At 47.0% G+C, this 22705-nt stretch overlaps 1 protein-coding gene across 1 annotated transcript in view; it reads left to right on the top strand.

Moving 5' to 3' along the window:
- The first annotated feature begins 16790 nt into the window (after positions 1 to 16790).
- Positions 16791 to 22705, top strand: part of PSME2 (proteasome activator subunit 2) — a 38286-nt gene continuing 32371 nt past the window's right edge. The window contains exon 1 of the mRNA XM_073575365.1: positions 16791 to 16967. Within this exon, the coding sequence (XP_073431466.1) occupies positions 16920 to 16967 (48 nt within the window). The 5' untranslated portion in view covers positions 16791 to 16919. The remainder of the gene's footprint in view (positions 16968 to 22705) is intronic.

Below are 22705 nucleotides of genomic sequence, written 5' to 3' on the forward strand. Positions count from 1 at the left end.
GCTGGCTCAGGTCACTGAGGCAGCTGCAGCACTCCTTCCTCTATCCTTCCTTCTAGGGATCCGTCCTCAGTCTTTCCTGACTGACTGACCCTCTAGACTCCTCTCCCGACTGATCTCCTGTCAGACACAGACTGGTCCCTAATCCTAAACTTTCCCACTCTTTTATATCTAGCTCCACCCACCTCCCAGCACATCTCGTGTTACGAAGCAAGGACCCACGAAAGGTGCTCTGCTATCCTCTAAGCATGGAGCCGCAATCTGGTCCATTGCTGAACTATCCTGTGTGTGGGTGCAGGTGTTGGAGTGTGGAAAGGAGTTCCCAACTTACCTAGTTGGTGGGGCACTACACCTTAGGAGAAGGTGCAGTACCTCTGTGGCGACTGAGCCTCAGGGGCACCACAACCACCCCTAATGATGTCTCCTACTCTTTGTTTTATGTATAGAACAACTAGATGAACCACTAGTGTGATGAAGTGGCCGATAAAGTGCTGGAGTGGAGATATGTTTCACATCGTTTAATGGCGTCAGTGATATAAAATCCAGAGTTTTATTTTCTCCAGCACAGTAAGTGTTGCGAGGTTTAAGTTATGTTATGGGCTGATTTTTAGGGGGAGATTCATAGAGCGGGTGGGAGAATGTCCTCCCATGTCTCCATCTACAGAGCCGGCACCGCCGTCTGCTGACAGGACCTTGGTGATGTCACAGTCATGTGATTAGTCACGCGATTGAGGAGTCACATTGAGTCATCATTTTTTATGAAAGTCAAGTAATTGTAAGTATTACTTGAATCACGTTATTTTGAGATTACATTGAAACCCTGATGTAAGTGCTCAGCGCAGAGCACAGAATAAACAAGATGGAAAATGTTATGTAAAATCTTCCCAATAAAAGCTTTAACTCAATCCACAAAAAAAGTCCCCACTCAGGTCAGTCTCAATCCAGAAAAAAGTCCCCACTCAGGTCAGTCATTTATCAACGGAAATATAGAGGGTTTGAACATTATTGGTAGCACAAAGGCTCAGTAAAAGTGTTATGGCTTCTCGCTCTCCAAACTAAATTCAGCAAAATCTGCACTCCCAAATCCAAATGTGAACATATTTAGCGTCCACATGTTTGGCATTTCTGTAGCGATGAGCGCTCGCTTAATTTATGGGTCCTTATCTCCAGAAGCACGAATTGGGCACAATGTACTGAGCTCTACAGTGTACGGGCACTCTGGGAACTCAGGAAATTCTGTTCTTTTGGCACTTAGGGCCTCTTTATATGGTTTCCTCAAAGTAGTCTATGAATATTTGTTATCATTTAGTCAAATAGCACTCCTTCCCTCCCGAGTCTCGCCGTGTGGCTAAGCAGTATGTACAGCCACATATGGAGTATTACATATAGTTTATGTACGTATTCATATTCTAATTTTGCATTATATGTCTATTCCACATTCATTAACCTATTTCTCTTTTACTCTTTTAGGTCAACTAACAGTATAACAGGTATACATGGTGCAGAACTCTTGGTATTCTTTACTGGTTATTTTATTTGGCTGCTATTTATTATCTTTTCTATCCTATTCTTTCTTATAAAAGATACTGAGAGATTGTCTCCTTAGCGTACTTTTATCTACTGGCACTTGTAATCCTCATTTTCCTTATTTTACCTGTTTCCCCCTTCCCCCCTCCCCGCTTTTTCCCTCTCGGTTTCCTATAATTTCTTTACTTTAATATTCTTTCTTATATACTTACTAATTGCCGCCATTCTTATACAATAATAAGATTTTTTTCACATCCACTTGTTTTGGATCTGGCATCAGTCGAACATCCCTTCGGCGGATATTAGCTACTCACAAATAGCACCCTTACAAAATCCAGCTGCTGCAGCATCTCAACGAGAATGACCCAGATCGGCGGGCTGAATTTGTAGAATGGGCAAAACAAACATTGGAACCGGGTCCTCAGTATATACAGAACATTATGTTCAGTGATGTGGCAAACTTTTTTGTGTGGGTCATTTATATGGATACACCTAAATAAAATGGGAATGGTGACAGTTTTCTTGTGTAGGGTGTCTTGCATTGAAATCTGCTGCAATGACCCGGGTACTGCGTTCACCAGACATCAACATAATTTCTATCCGCTCCTCACGTGTTAACCTCTACAACATGTCACTGGCTGTAAGCAAAGAGAAACTTGTAAATAACTCATGTAAAAATAAAGTTATGTTAAAACCAAGCACACCATTGTTTTTCTTGTGAAATTCTCAATAAGTTTGATTGTGACGTTTTAGGTAAGAGCTACGTCGGAGAGTGGACCCTCTGGATCGCGGATCCGGAGCCCCTGGGCCGAGCACTCCAGGTGAAGACCGACCCCTATACAGGGATCGTTTGGGGCAGGACCACAGGGGACGGAAGCGCAACAGCCGGTACCAAGAGGGACGGATCCACGGACAAATAAGGACTAGGGAGAAGAATGGCTTAGATACGGACCCGGGACTGACGGACGGAGGAATGAGACACAGGGCAAGGCAGTGAGACAGAGCGTAGACAAGAGGAACTACAGAGGCATGTAACACAGGGCACGGCAGGGAGGCAGAGCACGGACAAGAGGAACGACAGAGGACTGTAACACAGGGCACGGCAGGGAGGCAGAGCATGGACAAGAGGAACTACAGAGGACTGTAACACAGGGCACGGCAGGGAGGCAGAGCATGGACAAGAGGAACTACAGAGGACTGTAGCAGCCAGAGGGTGCAGGAGACTACACGATCATCAGGCGTCCTCCTCATAGCGAGGACGCCTGAAGTATCCTAGCACCCGGAAGTGCGTCCCCCTGTCCTGCCCCTCAGCGCCGCCCACCGCTGGAGGGAGAGAGCGGGAGGGGGCACGCGCGCGCGCGACAGGGAGCGGGTGCCAGGAGCAGCTGTGAGGAGGAACGCAGGACGGGCGCGCGCCTGGACGGGGGCGCGTAGGTAAGGAGACGCTGCGGCGTGCGCTGCTGCTGGAGGGGCATCGGCGGGCATAGCCGCCGATGTCACAGTACCCCCCTCCTTACGTCCTCCCCTACTGAGATTGGCCGAAAACTTTTTCAGAATCCGGGGGGCATTGATATTCTCTCGGGGCTCCCAGGACCTTTCCTCGGGGCCAAAACCCCTCCAATCGATAAGGAAAAGGGTCTTTCCCTTGACTCTTTTCATAGCCAAGATGTCTTTGACCTCAAAGACGTCGTCCGAAGCAACTGGTGAAGGAGGGGCGATGGAAACTGGTTGGAACCGATTCAGGACTACGGGTTTCAAGAGCGAGACATGGAAGGCGTTGGGAACCCGGAGCGAAGCAGGCAACCTCAGCTTATAAGCCACTTCATTAATGCGTCCGATCACTTCAAACGGCCCAATGTACCGAGGGCTCAACTTATAAGAGGGAACTCTCAGACGGATATGTCGAGTTGAAAGCCAGACTTTGTCACCCGGATGGTACGGAGGTACGTCCTTTCGTCTTTTGTCCGCATGTTTCTTGATTCGGTTATTGGCACTCTTGAGCGCTTCCCTGGTCTCCCTCCAAATCTGCGAGAATTCCATTGCGAGTGAATCTGCTGCGGGCACTCCCGTAGACGTGGAAAAGGGTAGCGGAATACCTGGATTTTGACCGGTTACCACAAAGAATGGTGACTTGGCGGTAGATTCGCTGGGATGGTTGTTGTGCGAGAATTCAGCCCAAGGTAGGAGCGCGACCCAATTGTCCTGATGGGAGTTGGAGAAGTGACGTAAGAAGGTAGTTAACACCTGATTAACTCGCTCCACTTGCCCGTTGGTCTGAGGATGGTATGCAGAGGAGAAGTCGAGAGGTGTACCCATAAGCTGGCAGAGAGCCCTCCAGAAGCGAGAGGTAAACTGGACCCCCCGATCTGACACAATCCGCTGAGGAAGACCATGCAGCCTGAAGATCTGGTGGATGAAGATCTCGGCCAACTTCGGGGCGGACGGCAGTCCCGGTAAGGGAACAAAGTGGGCCATCTTGGAAAAACGATCTGCTACGACTAAGATGGTGGTACATCCAGTTGAGAGGGGTAAATCAGTCACAAAATCCATAGCGATTTTCTGCCAAGGAGCCTCAGGAACTGGTAATGGGTGAAGAAGACCGGAGGGCAAAGCCCTAGCCACCTTGTTCTGGGCACAGGTTGTGCACGAGGCTACATAGTCCATCACATCCTGGCGAAGCGTGGGCCACCAGTAATACCGGGAAAGCAGCAAGAGAGTCTTCTTAGTCCCAACGTGCCCAGCAACTTTGGAGGAATGCCCCCAGCGCAGCACCTCTGAACGTCTGCCTTGAGGGACGAAAGTTTTACCTGGCGGAGCAGTGGAAAAATTCACAGGAGCCACGGTGATCATCTTAGCAGGCTCGATAATATAGGATGGGTCTTCATCCCTCTCCGGTGACTGTAACGACCTGGAAAGGGCATCGGCCTTGATGTTCATATTACCAGGTCGAAAGTGAAGTTCAAAGTCAAAGCGGGAGAAATACAGGGCCCACCTGGCTTGCCGGGCATTGAGTCTTTGGGCAGACTGCAGGTAAGCCAGATTTTTGTGGTCCGTAAGGATGGTGAAGGGATGTACAGCCCCCTCGAGTAAATATCGCCATTCAGCCAAGGCCATCTTAATGGCAAGTAATTCCCGGTCTCCAATGGAGTAGTTGTACTCCGCAGGCGAAAAGGTTTTAGAAAAAAAACCGCAGGGGACCAGGCGCCCGGATGAAGCCTGCTGGGACAGGACCGCCCCCGCTCCAGTGGAGGATGCGTCCACCTCTAGGACGAAGGGCCTGCTGGTCACTGGCCGATGCAAGATGGGTGCAGATGCAAAAGAACGTTTCAGAGCCAGGAAGGCGTCTTCAGCTTCGGGGGACCAGCTGTTGGGTTTCGTTCCCTTACGGGTCAAGGCCGTGATGGGTTTGGTAACCGTGGAAAAATGAGGCACGAATTGACGGTAATAGTTTGCGAACCCAAGGAACCGCTGGATGGCCTTTATCCCCACTGGACGGGGCCACTTGAGTACCGCACTGAGTTTTTCGGGATCCATCTTCAGACCGGAATCGGTGACGATATATCCCAAGAAGGGCAATGACGTCTGCTCAAAAAGGCATTTCTCAATCTTGGCGTAGAGTCGATTCTCTCGAAGGCGATGCAAGACCAAGCGTACGCTCTTGCGATGGGAGGACAGATCGGGCGAGAAAACGAGAATGTCGTCTAAATACACCACCACACAGGAATAGAGCAGATCCCGGAACACCTCGTTGATAAATTCTTGAAATACCGCTGGTGCGTTGCAAAGACCAAATGGCATGACTAAGTATTCATAATGCCCGTCACGGGTATTGAAGGCCGTTTTCCACTCATACCCTGCGCGGATCCGGATCAAATTGTAAGCTCCCCGCAGATCTAACTTCGTGAAGATCCGAGCTCCTCTCAGCCGGTCAAAGAGCTCTGGAATCAATGGAAGGGGATATCGGTTTTTAACGGTGATATTGTTTAGGCCCCGGTAATCTATACAAGGCCGCAGGGATCCGTCCTTCTTCCGGACGAAGAAAAAACCGCGCCCGCAGGGGAAGAGGACTTCCGGATAAACCCCTTGGTCAGGTTTTCCTGAATGTATTCCGTCATGGCAGAGGTCTCGGCTGGAGAAAGAGGGTACGTTCTTCCTCTGGGAGGGAATCAGGTCGATAGGGCCGTCATAGGACCGATGTGGAGGCAGGGAATCCGCTTCCTTCTTGCAGAAAACATCAGCGTAGGCGTGGTATGGAACAGGAAGGCCCGGGAGATCGGTTGGCCTAGGCAGAGAATGTGGACGAACAAGGGTCCGCAAACAGCGTGCATGGCAGGCGTGCCCCCAGCGCAAGATCTCCCCGGAGCGCCAGTCGACAACTGGCTCATGCCGCCTGAGCCAGGGTAACCCTAAGAGAATGGCGTGGGATAGTTGAGGCAGGACATAAAAGGCAATCTTCTCGAAGTGAAGTGCACCAATTTGTAGCTCAACTTCGGTGGTAACCGTGGTGATGAGTCCGGGCAGAGGTTTGCCATCGACGGAGGTGATTGCTCGCGGGTTTCTTAGGACAACCACGGGAATCTGGAGTTTGTCCACTTCTTCCTGGCGGATGAAGTTGCCCGCTGCGCCCGAGTCCACAAACGCCTCCACGGAGCCACGCCCCCGACCTGTAATAAGCAGAGCTGAAAGAGTAAGTGGAAGAGAGGGGGTCTGATCACCTAGGGGGCCCTCTCCTACCTGGCCTAGGTGGATGCGTTTCCCGGTCTCTCAGGACAAGTGCGTACGAAGTGGTTGACCCCTCCACAATATAAACAGAGTCCATTAGTCATCCTCTCCCTGCGCCGTTGTTCGGACAGCTTGACGCGATCCACCTGCATAGGCTCAGGAGCAGAGTTACTAGAGGGTGCAACAGCGCACGGAATGGGGGCTTGGTATAACCTAAAGGGCCTTCACTCCCTGGCTGACTCTCTGGCGCGTTCCTGAAAACGCAGATCAATACGAGTAGCCAGAGAGATGAGATCTTCCAGGGTGGTTGGAGAGTCACGCCCGGCCAGCTCATCCTTGATTTTACTAGAAAGACCTCTCCAAAAGGCACCTACAAGAGCTTCATTATTCCACCCCAGCTCCGAGGACAGGGTCCGGAAACGGATGGCGTATTGCCCTACCGTCAGGGATCCCTGGCGAAGGTTAAAGAGGGCCTCCGTAGTGGAAGCAAGGCGCCCGGGTTCATCAAATACCTTGCGAAATGTTTCCAAAAAACTCTGGATACTGGTGACCATATGGGATTCACCCAAGCCAGCGCCTCTCCCTCAAGATGGGACACTATAAAGGCCACCTTAGCGCGGCCCGTGGGATATTGTTGGGGCAGGAGCTCAAAGTGCAGTCTGCACTGGTTTAAATATCCCCTACACAACTTCGGGTTCCCACTATACCTGGGCGGCTTTCCAAGGCGGGGAGGAGGAGCTGGGACAGCGTCCCGGGGTTGGGTAGAGGCGGCCGCGGAGGACTGTAGAGCAAGCAGTCGATCATCCACGGACGCCATATACCCCAGAATGTGAGATTGAGCGTCGCGCTGCTGTGCAGCTCCTGCTGGAGACTGGCTAAGAGGGGGGCGTGCCCAGGGTCAGCGGTTTGCAGGGCGGGAAGCCGGGTGTCCATGGATTTCATGAAGGACATAATCCGGGTCTGATTTTCCCTTAAGAACAGTAGTTCCTTTTGAGTGGCAGCCGCGGCACCGGCGGGGTCCATGGCCTGATGATACTGTGACGTTTTAGGTAAGAGCTACGTCGGAGAGTGGACCCTCTGGATCGCGGATCCGGAACCCCTGGGCCGAGCACTCCAGGTGAAGACCGACCCCTATACAGGGATCGTTTGGGGCAGGACCACAGGGGACGGAAGCGCAACAGCCGGTACCAAGAGGGACGGATCCACGGACAAATAAGGACTAGGGAGAAGAATGGCTTAGATACGGACCCGGGACTGACAGACGGAGGAATGAGACACAGGGCAAGGCAGTGAGACAGAGCGTGGACAAGAGGAACTACAGAGGCATGTAACACAGGGCACGGCAGGGAGGCAGAGCACGGACAAGAGGAACAACAGAGGACTGTAACACAGGGCACGGCAGGGAGGCAGAGCATGGACAAGAGGAACTACAGAGGACTGTAACACAGGGCACGGCAGGGGGGCAGGGCATGGACTAGAGGAACAACAGAGGGCTGTAACACAGGGCACGGCAGGAGGGCAGAGAAAGGACAAGAGGAACTACAAAGGACTGTAACACAGGGCACGGCAGGGAGGCAGAGCATGGACAAGAGGAACTACAGAGGACTGTAGCGGCCAGAGGGTGCAGAAGACTACACGATCATCAGGCGTCCTCCTCATAGCGAGGATGCCTGAAGTATCCTAGCATCCTAGCACCCGGAAGTGCGTCCCCCTGTCCTGCCCCTCAGCGCCGCCGACCGCTGGAGGGAGAGAGCGGGAGGGGGCACGCGCGCGACAGGGAGCGGGTGCCAGGAGCAGCTGTGAGGAGGAACGCAGGACGGGCGCGCGCCTGGACGGGGGCGCGTAGGTAAGGAGACGCTGCGGTGTGCGCTGCTGCTGGAGGGGCATCGGCGGGCATAGCCGCCGATGTCACATTGATGTGTCACATGACCCTCTACCCATTGGAAAAAATAAAGTTGGATCCAAAAATGGCCACCTTCAAAATGGCCGCCATGGTCACCACCCATCTTGAAAAGTTTTCCCCCTCCCATATACTAATGTGCCACAAACAGAAAGTTGATATCACCAACCTTTCCCATTTTATTTAGGTGTATCCATATACATGGCACACCCTATATATTCCCTATAAAACAAATATCAGGTAACTTAGGAAATAAATGGATCCTACTGAATGCTTAAATGCTCTTCGATACATCTTCAAGAGATGGCGATATTAAACATTTATCTTGAGAAGAAAAAAATACAAAATAAAGAGATGAACTGGAATATAAGTTGGTGTGCATGCAGCGAGTAAACGCATGTTCACACTGGTCACTAGACAGACAAAACCAAAGTTAAAAATATAATAATCAAATACCCTGCAATAAATAAATAAATAGCAATAGTGCATGAAAATAATACAGGTTGCTTAGTTAACATAATTTTGACAAAAAAAAAGGTAAAAGCCATCCCATCACGTCACAGTGACCCTATTTTGGATGGTCCTAACCTCTAATACTAAAACGTTACCGTTACTGAGAGACTGAGATCCGGCTAGTGGACATGCAGCCATGGGGAACCACATAGAGTGGGTAAGGAAAGTATTTAGACCCCTTTAAATTTTTCACTCTTTGTTTCATTGCAGCCATTTGGCAAATTAAAAAATTTTTTTGCAAATTTATTAAAAAAGAAAAACTGAAATATCATATAGTCATAAGTATTCAGACCCTAAACTCATTATTGAGTAGAAGCACCCTTTTGAGCTAGTACAGCCATGAGTCTTCTTGGGAAAGTTTTTCACACCTGGATTTGGGGATCCTCTGCCATTCTTCTCTGGAGACCATCTCCAGTTCTGTCAGGTTGGATGGATGGTGAACGTTGGTGGACAGCCATTTTCAGGTCTTTCCAGAGATGCTCAATTGGTTTAGGTCAGGGCTCTAGTTGGGCCAGTCAGGAATGGTCACAGTGTTGTTCTGAAGCCATTCCTTTGCTATTTTAGCTGTGTGCTTAGGGTCATTGTCTTGCTGGAAGGTGAACCTTCTGCAAAGTCTGAGGTCCAGAGCACTCTGAAAGAGGTTTTCATCCATGAAATCTCTGTAATTGGCCGCATTCATGTTTCTTTCAATTGCAACCAGTCATCCTGTCCCTGCAGATAAAAAAACACCCCCTTAGCATGATGTTGCCACCACCATGTTTCACTGTTGTGATTGTATTGAGCAGGTGATTAGCAGTGCCTGGTTTTCTCTACGCATACCACTTAGAATTATCACCAATAAGTTTTATCTTTGTCTCATCAGACCAGAAAATCTTATTTCTCATAGTGTGTGAGTCCTTCAAATGTTTTTTAGCAAACTATGCGGGTTTCATATGTCTGGCACTGAGGAAAGGTTTCCGTCAGGCCACTCTGTCATAAAGGCCTGACTGGTGGAGGGCTCCATTGATAGTTGACTTTGTGGAACTTTCTCCCATCTTCCTACTGCATCTGTGGAGCTCAACCACAGTGATCTTGGGGTTCTTCTTTACCTCCCTCACCAAGGCTCTTCTCCCACGATTGCTCAGTATGGCTGGACCGCCAGGTCTAGGAAGACTTTTGGTGGTCCCAAACTTCTTCCATTGAAGGATTATGGAGCCCACTGTGCTCTTAGAAACCTTGAGTACTGCAGAAATTCTTTTGTAACCTTGGCCAGATGTGTGCCTTTCCACAATTCTGTCTCTGAACTCCTTGGCCAATTCCTTTGACCTCATGATTCTCAAAGGGTCTGAATACTTATGACCATGTGATATTTCAGTTTTTCTTTTTTAATAAATTTGCAAACATTTCTACATTTCTATTTTTATTCAGTCAAGATGGGGTGCAGAGTTTACATTAATGAGAAAAAAAATGATCTTTTTTTGAATGTATCAAATGGCTGCAATGGAACAAAGAGTGAAAAATTGAAAGGGGTCTGAATACTTTCCATACCCACTGTAAATGTAATATCCATCTCAAAGAATGGCCATACCTTTATATGCACTGGGTGCAAACAAACAAAAAAAACTAAACAGATAAACTGAAATGCAGTTAACGAAGTGAGCCACCTTGGAGAACCCTTCCACCAAAACCCAGATGTTGTTGTAACCCTCAAGAAAGGGGCAGGTCTGTGATGAAGTCCATGCCAATGTGTTGCCAGGGGCAGAAGGAACTAGTAGAGGCAGAAGGATACCAGCAGGCTTGTCCCTGGGAGACTTGTTTCTGGCGCACAGTGGACAGGTGGTTACAAAGTCCCGAACATCCTTGACCACCAGAAGCAGAGGACACACTTTCAGCTGAAAATGGGCCTGGCATTGGCGGACCGGACCCATCCTCATGGGCCTGGTATCGGTTACGCCCTTGCCAATGGGAGCAACTTTCTCAACAGGGCAACCTTTCCCCTCATCTCCTTATGTGTGGTTCCAGAGTCCTCTGCTTAGGTCATTCACAATTTCTTCTTTGTGACATAGGTTGAGGCACTAAACTGTATCTGACAAATGTACACGTTTGTTGGGACGTTTTAACCCCTTAAGCCCCAAGGGTGGTTTGCATGTTAATGACCGGGCCATTTTTTACAATTCTGACCACTGTCCCTTTATGAGGTAATAACTCTGAAACGCTTCCATGGATCCCGGAGATTCTGACATTGTTTTCTCGTGATATATTGTACTTCATGGTAGTGGTAAAATTTCATTCAAATAACTTGCATTTATTTGTGAAAAAAAACGGAAATTTGGCGAAAATTTTGAAAATTTTGCAATTTTCCAACTTTGAATTTTTATGCCCTTAAATCTCAGAGATACGGCACACAAAAAACTTGATAAGTAACATTCCCCACATGTTTACTTTACATCAGCACAATTTTGGAACCAAAATTTTTTTTGCTAGGAAGTTATAAGGGTTAAAAATTGACCAGCGATTTCTCATTTTTGCAACACCATTTTATTTTTACGGACCACATCACATTTGAAGTCACTTTGAGGGGTCTATATGATAGAAAATACCCAAAAGTGACACCATTCTAAAAACTGCACCCCTTAAGGTGCTCAAAACCACATTCAAAAAGTTTATTAACCCTTTAGGTGCATCACAGGAATTTTTTGAATATTTAAAAAAAAAATGAACATTTAACTTTTTTTCACTAAAAAAATACTTCAGGTTCAATTTTTTTTTATTTTACCAAGGGTAACAGGAGAAATTGGACTGCAAAATTTATTGTGCAATTTGTCCTGAGTACGCTGATACCTGATATGTGGGGGGGAACCACTGTTTCGGCGCATGGCTGAGCTCAGAAGGGAAGGAGCGCCGTTTGACTTTTTCAATGCAAAATTGGCTGGAATTCTGATCGGACGCCATGTCACGTTTGGAGAGCCCCTGCTCTACCTAAATAGTGGAAACCCCCCACAAGTGACCCCATTTTGGAAACTAGACCCCCCAAGGAACTTATCTAGATATGTGGTGAGAACTTAGAACCCACAAGGGCTTCACAGAAGTTTATAACGCACAGCAGTACAATTAAAAAATCATATTTTTTTCCACAAAAATGATTTTTTCACCCCCAATTTTTATTTTCCCAAAGTTAACCGGACCCTAAAAGTTATTGTGCAATTTGTCCTGAGTACGCTGATACCCCATATGTGGGGGTAGAGCACTATTTGGGCGCATGGCAGAGCTCGGAAGGGAAGCAGCACCATTTGACGTTTTTAGCTGGAATTGAGATCGGACACCATGTCGCGTTTGGAGAGTCCCTGATATACCAAAACAGTGGAAACCCCCCACAAATGCCACCATTTTGGAAACTAGACCCCCCAAGGAACTTATCTAGATGTGTGGTGAGCACTTTGACCCTTCCAGTGCTTCACAGAAGTTTATAACGCCCGGGCGTGAAAATAAAAAAATCGTATTTTTTCCACAAACATGATCTTTTAGTCACCAATATTTTTATTTTCCCAAGGGTACCAGGAGAAATTGGACCCCAAAAGTTGTTGTCCAATTTGTCCTGAGTACGCTGATACCCCATATGTGGGAGAAAACTACTGTATGGGCACACGTCGGACAGCCTGTCCGGCGTCTGGAAAAAACGTTCCATGTAACGTTTTTTTGCAGCGCCGGACCGGCTTTTTCCACAGCGCATGCCCGGACTCTGTGAATGTTAACCCCACAAGTGCCCGGCGAGAGAGAGAGAGATCTCTCTCTGTCACCCGGACACTTGTGAGAGATCTCTCTCGCCGGGCACTTGTGGGGTTAACACTCACAGTGTCTGGGTGAGAGAGAGAGATCTCTCTGTGGGGTTAACCCCACAAGTGCCCAGCAAGAGAGAGAGATTCTCTTGCCTGGACACTAATGTTAACCCCCCATGTCTCTCTCTCTCCACCCCCCTCCCCTCTCCTCCCCTCCCCTCTCCTATCCTCTCCTCCCCTCACCTCCCTTTCAGCAGCTGTCTCATTGGCTGCCTCTGTCCTGCGGCTCCTTTAATAATGTCCGAGCCGTATCATCTCGCCGCACACACATCCGGTGTCACGGCTGCAGGCCGGATCCGGCGGCCCGACTTTTCGCCGCACGCCGCCGGACCCCACACACCGGATGTGTGAAAGTAGCCTTAGTGATCGGACCCAAAGAGTGGTCGTAAATGGCTGCACATCCAGTTGGAAGAATGTTTCAAGTGGGGTACCACAGGGCTCTGTCCTGGGCCCTGTATTGTTCAACATCTTTATCAACAATTTAGATGAAGGAATTGAGGGTAAACTAATTAAATTTGCTGATGACACAAAGCTAGGAGGGATAGCTAATACTAGAGAAGAGAGAGAGAGGATTCAAAAAGATTTAAATAAACTGGAGAAGTGGGCAGCAACTAACAGAATGGTTTTTAACAGGGAGAAATGCAAAGTACTACATCTGGGCAATAAAAATGAAAAAAGCATATACAGAATGGGAGGAATAGGGCTAAGCGACAGCACATGTGAAAAAGACTTGGGTATACTAATAGATCACAGACTGAATATATGAGTCAACAGTGTGATGCAGCAGCAAAAAAGGCAAATGCCATTCTAGGATGTATTAACAGAAGCATACAGTCTAGATCACGTGAAGTCATTATTTCCCTCTACTCCTCTTTGGTCAGACCTCATCTGGAATATTGTGTCCAGTTTTGGGCACCACATTTTAAAAAAGACATCAACAAACTGGAGCAAGTTCAGAAAAGAGCGACCAGAATGGTGACCGGTCTGCAAACCCTGTCTTATGAGGAAAGGTTGCAGGATTTGGGAATGTTTAGTTTGCAAAAGAGAAGACTGAGAGGAGACTTAATAGCTGTCTACAAATATCTAAAGGGCTGTCACATTGTAGAAGGATCAACTTTATTCTCATTTGCACAAGGAAAGACTAGAAGCAATGGGATGAAACTGAATGGGAGGAGACACAGATTAGATATTAGAAAAAACTTTTTGACAGTTAGAGTGATCAATGAGTGGAACAGGCTGCCACGAGAAGTGGTGAGTTCTTCTTCAATGGAAGTCTTCAAACAGAGGCTGGACAGACATCTGACTGGGATGATTTAGCGAATCCTGCTTTGAGCAGGGGGTTGGACCAGATGGCCCAGGAGGTCCCTTCCAACGCTACAATTCTATGATTCTAAGTCCCAGGGCACATGGACGGGATAGTACGTCTCATGGCAGAAAGGGGTTAAAGGGGTTGTCTAGACACAGCATACTAATGAGCTATCCATAGAAGACGTGATGCAGTACCCGATGTAACAGGCCAGATTAACCCCCCGCCCAGTGGCCTAGGCCAGATTACACGCTGGGTATATTCTGGCCTAGGCCAAACTATACCCCGGGGCACCGTGTGCTGCCTGAGGCCCCCGTGTGCTGCCTGGGGTCCTGTGTGCTGCCTGGGATCCCGCTCGCTGTCTCTGTCCCCCCGTGTGCTGCCTGGGGCCCTATTTTTGATGGTTCTCAAAATCTGATCCACAGCAGCTGGGGTATATTCTGACCCGGAGGGGTATAATTTGGCCTAGGCCAATTTATACTCTAGGGTATAGTTTGGCATAGGCCATAATATACCCAGGGTATATTCTGGCCCAGAGGGGTATAAATTGGCCTAGGCCACTTTAACCCCGGGTATATTCTGGGTGGGGGATTAATCTGGCCTGTTACACCAGGTATTGAGAGATTCATGCGAGTTTCTCACAAGTGTGACCATGGCATACATCTTAGGCTATGAGCCCACGTTGCAGAAATGCTGCAGAAATGTCTGCAGCATTTCCGCAACACCCTGCCGCGGGTAAAACGCATGCAGAATTCGCATGCACTTTCCCGCAAAAGACAAGCGTTTTGCAAGCGTTTTTAGCTTGCAGAATGCTTGCGCTTGGCATGGTGCTTGACAAGTGTGACCAACTTTATACTATTGATGCTGCCTATGTAGCATCAATAGTAAAAGATAGAATGTTAAAAATAATAAAAAAATAAAAAAATAGGGATGTACTCACCTTCTGTTGGCCCCTGGAGTCGTCCCACCCCTCATTGGCGCTGCCAGCAACTTCCGTTCCCAGGGATGCCTCGCGACAATGACCTCTGATGACGTAGCATCACGCGAGACCACTACGTCATCAGAGGTCATTCGCGCAATGCATCCCTGGGAACGGAAGATGCTGGCAGCGTGGCTGAGAGGCGGGAGGACTCTGGGGGCCGACAGAGGGTAAGCATATCTCTATTTTTTATTTTAATTCTATTTTTTACAGGATTATGGTACCCAGGGCATGGAGCAGAGTCTCCTCTCCTCCAGACCCTGGGTACCATCCGCACATGAAGCGCTCACTTTACGCATGGTGGGCATAGCCACATGCCTAAAGTGAGCGTTTCAATGCAATCCTATGGCGGCGGAATCGCCACTATTCCGCAGAAATAATGGACATGCTGTGGATTTTACCGCTATGCGATTCCACAGCGGTAAAATCCGCAGCATGGGCACAGCAACTGTGGAATCCCATGGGATTGCATGAGGATGCGTTTTATTAGCGTTTTTTAAGGGTTTCTTCTGCGGCAAAAACGCGGCGGAAACGCATAAAAAAACGCAACATGGGCACACAGCCTAACACCTAAACATCTGTCACTTCTATTCTTCATGTTCTCACAAGCTAAAACGACGATGTTTTTTTCCTATGCTCCAAAATGCTCAATAGCAACATGTTCTGATTATTGCATTTTTGCAGCATATTTTATGCATTTTCCTCTTTTTTTTATGTGTTTTTAGTGTAGAAATACTGGGATTCTGCACTTAAAAAGAAACAGCATTTTTCAAGGCAGCGGTAAAATCCGCAGCATGGGCACAACAACTGCGGAATCCCATACGATTGCATAGGGATGCGTTTTATTAGCATTTTTTTAGGCGTTTCCGCTGCGGCAAAAACGAGTCGGAAACGCATAAAAAACGCAATGTGGGCACACAGCCTTAGGGTCCCGTTACACTAAACGACGCACCAGCGATCCTGACAACGATACGACCTGGTCAGGATCGCTGGTGAGCTGTCAAACAGGCAGATCTCACTGGCAATCAGGACCAGCGAAAACGCTGGTATCCAGGGTAAATAGTGGGTAACTAAGCGCGCGTCGCTTAGTTACCTGCTGTTTACCCTGGATACCAGCGTGCTCGTGATGGTATCCAGGGTAAACAGCGGGTAACTAAGTACGCGCGGCGCTAAGTTGCCCGCTGTTTACTTTGGATACCAGCTCCTAGCGCAAGCACGATGCGCGTGCTTAGTTACCCGCTATTTACCCTGGATACCAGCTCCCAGAGTCTGCTTACAGCGCTGGGAGGTTGCTGATCGTTGGTCTCCCGCTGCCACACACAGCGATGTGTGCTAGCCAGCGGGAGACCAACGATCAAAAAATGGCCCAGGATCAGCGATACCCTGCGGGGAGCCGGTCGCTGATGCATGCCACACACAGCGAGATTGCTGTTGCGTCACAAAATTGGTGAAGTACCTTTTAGAGTTGGACAGGGCAGCTGCATAAAAATGTTTTTTTTCTTCTTTTAGATTGTAAGCTTGTGAGCAGGGCCCTCATTCCTATTGGTATCTGTTTTGATCTCTGTGTTTATTGCTGTGCTATAATGTCTATTGTCTGTACAAGTCCCCTCTAAAATATAAAGTGCTGCGGAATACGTTGGCGCTATAGAAATAAAATTATTTGATTTGTTGGGGCTGTTTTTCTTCTGCACTTTTTTGGCTAGAAGGGGCTGAAACACTGGCATGCTGTTAGCTGAAAATCTGTAGTGACAATGTCTTCATACTTCTCAGCTTTCTCATGGGCAGTGACGTTTTTCACGATAACTTCCTCTCAGGCTGAGATCAGGAAACTGAAGTTGCAATCTTGCAGAGTCATAATAACTTGTCCAGTAAATAATTTTCCCATGAATTGTATGTCTGTGTGATTATGCACATACATGATTAAAAATGATTAAAGTTGCCACGAAATGCTCGCTACAACGTCTTTCCCACTTACTGCTGGAAAGTCCCTTTTATAGAATAGTCCCTCTCCCTCCTTCCTGCTATAGTAATCTAAAGAGAAAGTGAAAGTGACGAGGCAAAGTAACTCGGAGACGGAGGGAGAAGGCAAGAAGGCTGAGGGGAGAAAGAAAAATCACAGATTGCCAAGTACAGTGGTCAAGACAACCTGAACACTTAGAAATGGCTAAAGCATGTACTCTGAAGATTAGCCCTGAAAACAAAGAAAAGGTAAAGGTTTCCATAGCATGGAGGGTGGCCTTCTGCAGACATGGGATGGTGGAAGATCTATTTGATATGAAACTATGAGAACTGGGTTTTATTAGTCTCAAATGTTATTAAAGCGAATAAGAAACAGCATCGTTTAGAAGATAAATATGGCTCGTAAAACAATCGTAACATACAGAGAGATCACGTCATTTAAAATCCACCACTTTAATTCTCTGTATTAGCGATATACCGTAATCTAGGCACCTTTATATCTCAGGAACAAATGCTGCAATATTTTATTAAATTGGAAATATGAAGCAGAAGATTTGGACAGGGCTCAAATTTAATCTTTATGTCTTTTCATCAATAATTCCTGGCATACAAGTACTTATGACAAAGGCAGTCGATGCGGGAAGCTGGAGTACAGAACATGGAGCATGCCAAGTCATGCACACTAAACTCTAACGCTTCATATATATAAGGCAATGTTACATCATGAAGCTTACGATTATGAACAAACCTCAATGAAATATTAACATTCTGCTGTCTTAAACCGCATATGACTAACAAACGATAAAGTATTATCCAGTATTGTAAAAGATTATATTATTTTTGTTAAATGCACAAACGTGAATAAATCTACATTACAAACAGGGAAAAACCTGAGGGCTTTTAGATCCTATTGTCTTTATGTACACGCAGGACTGTATTTGGCATTCATGCTGCCCTAGGCACTAGTGGTCACGCTCCCTACTGATCAGTCAGACTAAGGGTATGTGCACATAGCGTCTTAAGCCCCCGTTACACATAGCGATATCGCTAGCAATATCGCTGTAACGTCACCGATTTTGTGACGCAGCAGCGATATTGCTAGCGATATCGCTATGTCTGATACTTACCTCCGACCGGCTCCCCCGTTGCTCATCGCTGATCGCGCGAGAAGGTCCTGGATCATTTCTCGTCGGGCACTTCCTGCTGGGCTTCCTGTGGCACCGACGAGCGACGCGTGGACGCGGGCGGGAGGACGTCAGGATCGCCGCGTCTGACAGGTAAGTAGCGACCCCCGACCGCTGCTATGTCACTGGTGAGCTCTGCCTGTGTGGCAACTCACTAGCTACCACTTAGCGATGCACCAGCGATCCATATCGTTGTCGGGATCGCTGGTGCATCGCTAAGTGTAACAGTACCCTTACTCCGGCAGATCTGCTCTGTAAACCGCCTGAAAAAGTGCTAGATATATGTTAAAAACAATGAACTAATACACTGTTCATATGTTGTCTTTTTTTTTTTTTAAATGCTTCAGGTTTCCTGAGACATTAAGTGGCTAAAAGGAATGCCCGGTCCATTATATTAACCACTACTCTTTAAAGCGGATATCTCAAGTTTGAAAGTTATTCCCAATCCCATATTAAGTATGGCCAGTACCTATTAGCCCTCTGTTACAGCATACTGGTATGCTGTCTGTATGTCTCCAATCCCTTTTGCAAGGCACATGGGCGTTTCTGGTCTTGATGCGGCTCCACCTTTTTTCTTAAAGCTTCATGAGGATGATGTGTCCTACGTCATCATCATGGTATCCCCCAATCTCGCTTCTGCGCAGGCACACTTCTCTCTGCCCTGCCGAGGACTGAGCAAAGTGCTATAGTGTGCATGAGCCAAGAAAGTCAAAAGAACACTGATGACACGTAGGTAAAGCCTACAGGGCAGAGAGAAGCGCGACCACACAAGAACTCGACGCCTCGACTCACTTCAACGCCCTTCCTCCTCATTGGATCCGTAACCAAAAACAGGCAGCAACCAGGCGTCAGGACGCACTAGCAGACTCATTGTATGTGCGTTCACACTGACATTTGGATTGCTACTCTGCTCCTCTTATAGCCAAAATTTTTCTCTGTATTCTTCCATCTTTTTGGGTCTTCTGCAGCACATCCCAAAACAGTGCCCTTAAATCCACTGTGCTGTGACCTAAAAAAGCCCTATGCGGTGCCCCTGAATAAATAACTATCCCTCACTGCGCTCCCTGCACAAAAAATGACCCCACACTGTCTCACTTATGGTACACGGTCTCCACACTATTCTCTCGTATAAAATATTCCCAGCACACTTTCTGCCTTAGGCCTCTTTCACACTTCAGTTTTTTACAATCAGTCACAATCCGCCAGGTTTTGAAAAAAACGGATCCTCAATTTTCTTTTGAGGATCCGTTTTTTTTCCCCATTGACTTCCATTACTGGCGGATTGTGACGGATTGCCGTCCGTTGCATCCGTTTTTTTTGCGGAACCGCCAAGAGTTGCTGTCTGTCACCATCCTCAAAGATTTCAAAACGGAGCTTGCAATGTTTTTTTCTTTTTTTTTTTTTTTCTCTCTCTCTCTCTCTCTCTCTCTCTCTCTCTCTCTCTCTCTCTCTCCTGCGATTCCTTTAAAATTCTTCATTTTGCGGATCCGTCAAAAAAACCACCGTCATCACTACTAAAACGGATCCGCCAGCCGTGCTTTTGGAGGATTTTAACTGATGCAAAAAACTGAAGTGTGAAAGAGGCCTTAGTGAAATATGAAAGCCATACCACCCCCTCATAAAACGAAAAGCACCACACTGTTCTCTCCATTATATATTTTACTCACCACACCTTCCTCACTCAAGAACTATGAACTCCACATTGTCCCCACTTCATGCAGCGCCCTCTTCACTGTCCCCCTCATATTATTAAAATTATTTATATAGCACCATTGATTTCATGGTGCTGTACATGAGTAGGAGTTACATACAAATTACAGATATCACTTACAGTAAACAAACTAACAATGACAGAGTGATAGAGGGGAGAGAGGACCCTGCCCTTTCGGGCTTACATGCATATTGTCCCGACTACATATTGAGTCCCTCCAGGCCACCCATTCTCCATACTGAGCCTCAATTCTCCATGCCGAGCTGCCCCATGCTACACATTCTCCATATCAAGCCCCCCTATTCTCCATACCTAGCCCCCATGCTAGCATATTCTCCATATCGAGCCCCTCTTATGCTACCCTATTTTCCATACCAAGCCGTCATACCGCCCCTTCTCCATACTGTGCACCCCCATGCTACCCCTATTCTCCTTAAAGGCCCCTCCCATACTACTCCATTTCCCATACCTAGCCATCTCATGCCAACCTTCTCCATAACACATGACACGCCTTTTCCAAACTGAGCCACTTCCACGCTACCTCATTCTCCATACCAAGCCCATCCCATGCTACCCCATTCTCCATACCAAGACCCCATATTCTCCATACTGAGCCCCCCATGCTCGCCATACCGAGTCCCCTCCATGTTCTTCATACAGATTCCTCCCACCCATGTTCACTATACCTAGTCCTCCCCACCCATATTTTCCATATCGAGCCATCCCCCATGTTCCCCATAACGAGCCCCCCCATGTTCTCCATTCCGCTCTCTCCCTATGTTCTCCATTCCATGTCCATCCCATGTTCTCCAGACCGAACTCCCCCCATGTTCACCATAAAGAGCCCTCGATGTTCTCCATACTGAGCCCCTGGACATGTTCTCCATATTGACTCCCCCATGTTCTCCATAATGAGTCAGCCCCGTGTTATCCATACTGAGCTCCTCCATGATCTCTATACTGAGTCCCCCCATGTTCTCTATACCGAGCTCCCCCCCTCATGTTCTACATACCGAGCTATTACCCTCATTTTCCCCTGTTCCCATTTTTTTTTTTGCAATTTCGACACACTTGGAATATTTTTCCCCCTTTCCAGTGCATCACATGATAAAATGAATAATGCCATTCAAAAAGTACAACTCGTCCCACTAAAAACAAGCCCTCATACAGTTATGTGGACAGAAAAATAAAAAGGTTATGGCTCTTCTAAGAAGGGGAAGGAAATTGGCCGCAGTGTGAAGGGGTAGAAGGCATGTAGTGCAGCAGTGTGCTATGCCACCATCCATTTTGTTTCTTTTTGTAAAAGTAATCTTCTTACTTGACTCTCTCTGGCACCAAATCTTACATGGTGCATACTGCTTATTCTTAGGCAATTTGGATTACATTTATAGATTTCAACAAATGTCTTAAGGTACTGTCACACTTAGCGATGTACCAGCGATCCCGACCAGCGATATGACGCGGTCAGGATCGCTGGTACATCGCTAAGTGGTCGCTAGTGAGCTGCCACACAGGCAGATCTCACCAGCGACATCGCTGGGGTCGGGGATCGCTACTTACCTGTCACACCAGGCGATCCTGCGTCCTCCCGCCTGGCTCCACGCTCGTCTCTCCACAGGAAGCGCCGCAGGAAGCTGACGACGAGAAAGTCCAGGACGTTCTCGCGCGATCAGCGATAACCAGCGGGGGAGCGGGTCGTAGGTAAGTATCAGACACAGCGATGTCGCTAGCAATATCGCTATAATGTCACAAGTTATAGCGATATTGCTACCGATATCGCTTAGTGTGACAGTACCTTTACACTCGGCTTCAACAACAAACTGCTGTAGTTTGTCAATGTTGTCCTCTTTGTGACCTGGATATTGTAATCTTACCTTCAACTGTCTGGTTGTCATACCAATATGTATTAACTTGCGAGGGCAGTCTGCGTAGTGAATCACTGCCTCTGTAATGCTGAGGCAATGATCTTAAATTCTCAACGAAGAATATACAACAGAATTTATAAAGGTGATTACTCTTACTTACATGCAGAATTATCACTGCATGAATCTGACCGTCAGTCAGGGTTTCTGCATAAGCTGGGAACTATTGCAAGGATATCACTCACCTAGCAGAGCCCAAATGGACAGGATACCATAGGGCTGATAACTATTAATATAATTTGTATTGCTTTATGAAACAGTACCGTATATTAGGCTACTAAGTGTGGCACGGTTTCCGTCATCCTGATCTAGTTATGTCTTATCTAAATTTAGCACCATGCAATTACTCAAAGGGAAATAATATTATTTTAAGAAATTCTGCTGATATCTGAGCAAGCATTCGGATTCATTGAATAACACTGCCCACATTACAGAAAACTAACACATGCCCAGTGTTATTTATTAAAGGCTGGTCACATGACCCTCCTGTATCATCCATGTTGGGCCCGAAGCGCTGGTGATGACTGATCTTAGCAATATAAATGAAGACAACAACACAGATCTTCTAACAACAATATAATAAAAAGTAAATTTATGTTACATTTATAGCACATTTGGAGAAATAATATGGCCAAACCATCTTATTGTGGTGACAAACATATGACTTTAAGTCCATATTCACAATGTAGCGTAAATGATATGGTTTTTTTTGTGCGGAAAATACGCTGTGTTTAACAGTTGAAGCAAAATGAAAACTCATGCCCCCTGTGCATTTATAAACACTGTTCAACTGCGTATTTTCTTGAGCCTTTAAAGTCTGAAAAAAAGGCTTAGAAAAATGCTGTTTCTTTTTAAGTGCAGAATCCCAGTATTTCTGCACTAAAAAGCACATAAAAAAAGAGGAAAATACATAAAATATGCAGCAAAAATGCAATAATCAGAGCATGTTGCTATTGAGCATTTTAGAGCATAGAAAAAAGCATCGTCCGTTTAGCTTGTGAGAACATGAAGAATAGAAGTGACAGATGTTTAGGGGTTAGATGTGCAAAGATAGAGTAAAGATAGATATATAATGATTAGATACATAGATACAGACAAAGATAGCCGTCACACACCTAATAATAAAGTGGCTCTTATCCCACAGCTTTGTAGGACAACTGCAGAAAAAAA

Source organism: Dendrobates tinctorius, unplaced genomic scaffold, assembly GCF_039654945.1.
Source record: "Dendrobates tinctorius isolate UK_male_01 unplaced genomic scaffold, ASM3965494v1 ptg000044l, whole genome shotgun sequence".
Lineage (NCBI taxonomy): Eukaryota > Metazoa > Chordata > Amphibia > Anura > Dendrobatidae > Dendrobates > Dendrobates tinctorius.